This window comes from Nestor notabilis, unplaced genomic scaffold (assembly GCF_000696875.1).
Source record: "Nestor notabilis isolate BGI_N333 unplaced genomic scaffold, ASM69687v1 scaffold29501, whole genome shotgun sequence".
Taxonomy (NCBI): Eukaryota; Metazoa; Chordata; class Aves; order Psittaciformes; family Psittacidae; genus Nestor; species Nestor notabilis.
In genome coordinates, this window is record NW_009916538.1 from 18,810 (window position 1) to 26,019 (window position 7,210).

A 7,210-nucleotide genomic window follows, 5' to 3' on the forward strand; every position below is an offset into this window, starting at 1 on the left:
ATGTCCAAGCATCTTTATCTTGATGAAGAATGTTCTGTTCTCTGTGGGTTATAACTATTGTAATTTGTTTTTCCTCTTCCAGAAATGTCATTTGACTCACTGAAGAATTAAAACCGACAGCACCACAGAACCGTGTGGGAGAAAAGGGGATTTTAGACTCAAGTGACACAATCAGGTCTTGAGAAGAAGAGATTTGGATGGTTTGTCACCAAATGGAAATTATATAGAAAGCCTCTGAGACCCCTGCATCTCTTCATTCCACTGCTGCTGTGTGCAGACGGAGCTCTTGGCCCTGAACATTAATAAAATGCTGGATTCAGTCAAGTGTGTCCTGGTGGGAGACTCTGCGGTGGGGAAAACATCTCTGTTGGTACGTTTCACCTCTGATACTTTTCCAGATGACTACAGACCCACTGTATATGAAAATACTGGAGTAGACGTCTTCATGGATGGTGTACAGATCAGCCTAGGTCTTTGGGACACATCTGGCAGCGACGCCTTCAAAGGCATTCGCCCCCTCTCATACCAACAGGCAGATGTGGTACTAATGTGCTACTCAGTGGCAAACCACAATTCCTTCCTGAACCTGAGGAACAAATGGATCGGTGAGATCCGCAGCCATTTACCCCGCATCCCTGTTTTGGTAGTAGCCACTCAGACTGACCAGCGGGACGTGGGGCCCTACCTCTCCTCCTGCATCAGCCCCATAGATGGGAAGCGGCTTGCCCAGGAGGTGAGAGCCAAAGGCTACCTGGAGTGCTCTGCCCTCAGCAACCGGGGCGTGCAGCAGGTGTTTGAGTATGCCGTGCGGACAGCGGTCAATCAGGACAAAAAGCAGAACAGGCGGAAGCTCTTCTCCATTAACGAGTGCAAGATCTTTTGAGGACCATCAGCAGTGGGTTTGCCCACGTTCGTTCCTTCTGTCTTCACACAAAGGTACTGTGGTAGGGAGAGTGGGAAGTGAATCAAAGGAGGACTCCCGACAGGACCACAATGCGGGTGCCCCTAGTGAGACAGATGTGCACTCCATCTGATCGCACATGGGCACCATCTTGAAAAACAGGAGGTGCAGGTACATGCCTTTATTCACAAGCCTTTGTTTGAACTTTGCTAGCCTGGACTGGAGCAGGCCTAGCCTGGAGAGCTACAGATATTAGCTGTGCTGATTTTGTTGTTGTTTCTGTTGATGTTCCTCAGTTGTTGGTTTGTCCACATTTATTTAATGACAAACATCTGCTTCAGTCAACTCCCACCTCTTGACATGTCTGTCCATGTGAAGTTTTTTTTTACTTTAAGAACTTCTTGTTATAAAATCTGACTACTTTGTATTCTATTTAAAAGGCTCTTGTACACATTGTTGTAAAATCCTGACAGTTTGCTTTCATATTTTGGAGGTTTTCCTTTAGCTAACCACAGAAGCAAATCGTCCTATCCATATAATAAATGGCCTGCAGACAAGCCTAGCACTTCTCAAACATCTCTGAGTCTCTGTATAACAGTAATGAAATCAAGCATATCTAACACAGGAGTGATCAAAACTTAGTGACATGTGGTAGCTGTCCTGTGGCTTTGTGAGTTTTAGATGGGGCAAACCAGGAGGAAACTAACCTGATTCTTCCTAGACCTCGCCTGGTTACAACCCCAGAAGGGCTGGCTTGCAGTCAGGGCTGGTTTAGATGTATGCTTGCAGTGGCTGAGATGAATCTGTGCTATCATCACCTCTGCTGTCTCCACTGTAATTCTGGAGGGAAAAGATTTCAGTCTCCAGAGATGAAAGGTTTGGGTTTTTTTTCATGAGCACTAAAATTCTCACATGTTTTTAGTACATTTCTTTCGAAACAGTGAAATCTGTCACCAACTATAGTAAAAATTAAGTACAGGGCAATGTTGAATGTGCATATTTGGAATGGCTAAATAATTTTTTATACTAAGTATAACTGCCTGGGTTGTATCAAACTGAGACTGAAACAGGCTTTGCAGCCTGGGGAGCCTGAGAAGTCTTAGAGTCAAATCCTGACATACTTACTCAGGCCAACTTATCTTCCTGCACAGAAAGCCAGGCTAAGGAGTTCGAAATTCCAGGTGTGTAAGAGCACTATGCTACAAGATGGAATGGGGTCAACACACAATACTGTACATTCCTCGTGGCTTGCAGTGTTCCCCTCCTCCTAAGGTTATCCGTCCCCTCTGCCCCACACCATCTCTCAGGTCTTGCAGATCTGTCTCATCCAAAGGTTTCCATAGAGGAAATCCCCTGGGGGATTTCTTAGTGCAGCAAGGTTTTTTAATCCCTTTCTCTGTCCTTCAGATAGCTCAGAACTGACCTTTGAAGGGCTTATAACACAGTGCTGTAAAAAATGGCATGTAGGATGGTTCTCTTTCCACATGGATCTGGCGAGAACAACCTGTGCCTGTTTTGACTGAGCCTTGGCTCATGTGTTCCAACAGAAATGAATGCAGTGGCTTGTCTGATTCATATCCAAGATGGGACTTCAGGAGTTATCCTACTAAGCAAATAAGCCATAGCTCAGATCTCATCTATCTATAGTCTGTCCCCAAAAACCAGGTTGGGTGTTCTTCTCCGTAGTCTATTCTACCTCTGAGCTTCTCTATAAAGAGACATTCTGAATGAAACCATTCCCCTCCTATGAATCCCAGAGATGACCTCACCTGTGATGTAGGGTGAGCAAATGTTTGCATGGCAGGCACGTTGAATAGCAGTGGTGCACGGGACACTTGATGATCGTCCTGCCAGCTCCCAGGCTGGTAAACATTTACCAGTCATCAACCTGATTGTGAGAGAGGCTTGTGGTCAGAAAAACATACTGGTCTCATGTGAGGTTTTCATGTCAGCTGTAAATCTTTACAAGCTTCTGCACCTGAGAACACAAGGGCTCCCATCACCATCCATCTTTCCTGTACTCTTTCCTACTTCTCTTTCTCTTCAGCTGTTGATTGCAAATCTTTTGCCCCCTGAAACACTAAAACTGACATGTTTGTAAAAGAACCTGAATGGTGTCACACTTCTGCAGAGTTACACAAGTGGTTAGGTATTTGCTGTCTTTGGCTTTTGGAAGAAATATGTTTCTACATCTCAACTCTCGCAATGCCTCTTCACTGAAAGTTTTGCTCTTTGTAACCTATTTTAAGAGTAGCCACTGTTATTATTTGAACATTAAAGATCACCTGCAAAATGTCATTGTGAATCTCCAAATCTGTTACAATCGTGGACATTTTTCTTCATGGCCCCCACTCCTCTAATGGATTTGATACCTGGTTTCAACTTTCTTTGAGACATATTTTTGCCAGCATGTTCTGCTAAATGGTCTTTTTGTCTGTGAGTTAAGCTTTGTTTACAACAGTTCATGCTGCTGTTTTTACGTGTTGAAGAGCAGTAACAGCTAGGCCTGGGTGCTGTGTTGTGGTGTCTGCCATGGGATAGCCAGATTCGGGGACCAGGAGGCTCCAGAGGGTTGTTGTACCAAACTAAGCCAGATGAAGATACATTATAGAATCATGCCATAACTGACAATCCCATCTTACCTGTGTTTGCTTCACAAGGCTTCTTAGGGTGTTTTACAAAATGAAGAATTCAAGGTCTGCTTGCAATTCAGTGAAAAAAAGTGGACTGAATTCCCTGAGACACTTGAGCTGACAACAGGGGATGCACAGGGAATTTAGGAGTGGCTTGATATTGTGCATCCTAGAGCCAGTGCAAGGTGTGAGGGCACCGAAAGCCAGCTGACTTTTCAAATTAGAGAGAGGATAAAGTAATAAGGGGATTTTAGTTTGGTGCTCTGTGGAAAAAAAGGGTATCAGTTTTCACAGCCTGGTTATTTTCAGACTCTTGAAGCTAAGAGGCACTTTTCACTGGGAACAAACTGTGAAGAGCAGTATTTTAGTATCTGTAATTATGCAGCTTTCCCTGAGCTGTAGAACTCAGGGAAAAGTGAGTGCACAAAAAATGTGTGCAAAAAGTGTGGCAACCCAAATGCAGAGAGTGAAACCGGATAGATCAGAACTCAGCCCAAGATTTCAGCCAAGTGGCTTATTGGGGTGAGGCTCGCACAACTGCAGTGGTGCGAGACTGCTGAAGTCTGCCACAAAACCCTGCCAGGGTGATCTTGTTAACGTCACTTGAGCAAAAGGGTCACCAGGTACAGCTCGGGGGTAGAGATCTGGCTCTAGTATTCAAAATAGATTCAAACGACAGCTGGGCACACATGTTATTTTCGTCTTCTCTTGCTCTGAAAAACAGCAGGTTGGGGGAGAAAGAAACAACGTGCAGCCTCAGCTCAGTCGGGTCAAGCTCTTGCCCAAATGTTCCCTTTCCGTCTTCTCAAAACAATCTCTTTCAGTTTGTTACTCCACTGATAATTTTACTTTTGCTTGCTGGTGAAATAGGTTTAAAGTTAAGAGAAAGAAAAAAAAAAAAGAGAGAAAATATGTGGAACTTAGAATGAGATCAGCAATGGCATCCGACTTCTCATTTTGACAGAAAAAGTAATTTTGCATCATTAATTGTTTTACTGAACTATGCAAATCTGATAAAAAGTTGAATAGATATGCAATTGTGATTAAAATTAGGAATTATTCTTTTAGCAGAAAAAAAAAAAGAAGTATTTCCCTTTACTAAATTGCAAAACTTAGTGAGTACACATTACATTATTTAAATACAGATTCCCAGCCTTTTTCTGTATGCTGCCTGATCTGCAGCATACAATATAAATATTTTCTAAGACTAAAGAATAAATTCAGATCTTCTCCCCCAGCCCCATTTTTTCACATGGGAAGTTATTCAAGCTCATTAGCTATAATTGATACTGTTTTGCCTGATATTTGCAATTAACAGTTTGCAAATATTTGTGCAGTTTTTGTGGGCACTCTGCGATTGCTAAGGTGTGTGAACACATATTAGCTGATGCTTGTCTTGATAAAGAAAATGCTTTTAAAGCAGCCTTTCTGTACGTAGCACCACTATGAAATAAATCACCACGGGGATCAGACACGAACTGAAAACCCCTGTCGGCACTCTGACATCTCAGCCTTTCCTGTATTACTATTGCATTTGAGTGAGCACAGCCATTAAAATAATTTCAAATAAATGGGGCAATTCAAGTCTCTTAGCACTTTCTCCTAATGCCTCTGCTACACAGGGCTCAGGTTAATATACAAAGAATAAATAGCTTAATTTCAGAACATCAGAATGGCTTGCTTGCTCTTGCCTTTGTAAGCAAGTTAACTACCTTGACTTAATCAAAAGTCAGTTCAGACTCTGAAGAAAAGCCAGCTAGGCGCACAGTCGGGTTAGCCAAACTCCCTTGCTCTGAAATGACAGTAATGAACTTTCATCTCTGGATGTGAGGAAACAAATTTTATGTCTCAATAGATTTGCTTCACAGCTGTAAGTGCAAAAACTCCTGACCGGTTATCATTGTGCACCTGTCCTGGCTGGCCTGTGTGCCCTCCGTGTTGTGCTTTGAGTACCCAGCTGTTCAAAACAACATGCAGGGAGGGCACCACCTCCCTGCATATATTTGTATTGCTGTAACTGCTTAACTGTAGCTATGGTGGCCTTTCCACTGCCCTGGACCTCTCACTCCATCATGGCACAACCACGCAGCTGCTGTGTGCCTGCATGACCTGTGTGGCTCGGGAGGTGTAAGAGGAGCGCTGAGGTGATGCTCCTCAAGGCTCCCGTTACCAGGCATCACAGGCAACTGCCCTACTCTGCAGGCAGGGCTGGTCCTGCATCAGTCAGGCTCCTATCACTTGCAGATGCCCTGCAGTAACAGATTTATTTGTGTGCCATCTCTCTCAGTCATTACCCAGGCCTGGTTTCTGCAGGTGCTGTCCTGCTGGTAGCATGGGCTGAAGGGCTCATCTCAGCTTTGCTGGGCTCCAGTGGCTGCATTCTGGGGAGACATCTCAAAGCACTGAGCGAAACCCTGTGGCACATCCCTTCCTGAGCGCGGGAAGCTGGTCTCCAGCCTTGCATGAGCTGTGAATTAGTTATTAGCGAACAAAACAATAGCTATTGCTGCCTTTCTGGTTATGGAGAAATGAATGAGCGACATGCCTGTGTGAGGTCTTTCACAACCACCCTGCACAGGGCTGGCTGGGGGGATTTCTGTCATTACTCCTCTCACCTTGGGCCGCCATCAGGATGATTCATGCAGGGGTGGAGCAGAAGGGCACAGGCCTGTGTGTGGCGGTGGCTGTTTCTGTCTCTGGAAAAGAGGAAGGAAATGACAACCAATGCCTCCACACGGTGTGAGGTGCTCACCCGTGTCTGCAGCGTTTCCAAGAAGCCTCTGACGGGCGCTGACTCCTGTGGGTCCCCCGGCAGCTCCCGGCCGTGCCTTGGAGGACACAAGCTGAGCCAGGGCAGCTCTCACACCGAGACCTGGGCTGCCCCCTGGAAATGCTCCATCCTACCACAAAAGGGTGAGATTTTCAACATAGCAGGCTTTGCTTTGGAAATCAAGATCCCTTGTAAATGCCGGCTGCCCTGGATGTGGTTTAGTGTGTCTGCTAGCCACAGGCAGGGGGGGGGGGGGGCACACAACCAGCCCCTGGGCGCGATGGGAGGAACCCAAGGCTCATACTCCTCAACTCGGTAGATGAATTAATTACATAGAAACAACTGTAGGGAGAGTTACGTGTCTTATATGCCAAACCTCTCATAACACACAAGCAACAGCTGAATTTTCCTCCTCAGAAAACTGTAGGGTTTTTACAGATAAAATGTTAAGTGACTTTCTGGATATTACCTTGACTGAATGCTTGCATTTATCTGCCACCATGACACCAGATCTGCTGATTGAAAGCTAGTGTCAGCACCATCCTGCTGTGAATGCTGCAGTGCTCAACACGGCATGCTTCTGAGTAGGGGTTAAAGGTCACAGGACTTTGTAAGAGGCTGGTTTAGGACTGCTAATGGATCTTGGGCATTAAAACGTACTGTCCTGGTTTCAGATCTAACAGTTAATTTTCTTCCTAGTAGCTGGTGCAGTGCTGCGTTTTGGCTGCTGACAACACACCGATGTTTTTAGTTGTTGCTAAGTAATGCTTACCCTGATCAAGGACTTTCCAGTCTCATGCTCTGCCAGGGAGGAGGGGCACAAGAAGCCAGGAGGAAGCAGAGGCAGGACACCTGACCCAAACTGGCCAAAGGGGTATTCCATACCACAGCACGTCATGCCCAGTA

The 7,210-nt window shown here is 45.3% G+C and overlaps 1 protein-coding gene across 1 annotated transcript; it reads left to right on the plus strand.

Moving 5' to 3' along the window:
- The first annotated feature begins 285 nt into the window (after window positions 1-285).
- On the plus strand, window positions 286-1,027 carry RHOH (ras homolog family member H). The gene has a single exon (XM_010024632.1). The coding sequence runs from the start codon at window positions 308-310 to the stop codon at window positions 881-883; it is 576 nt and encodes a 191-aa protein (XP_010022934.1). The 5' UTR covers window positions 286-307; the 3' UTR covers window positions 884-1,027.
- The last annotated feature ends 6,183 nt before the right edge of the window (window positions 1,028-7,210 follow it).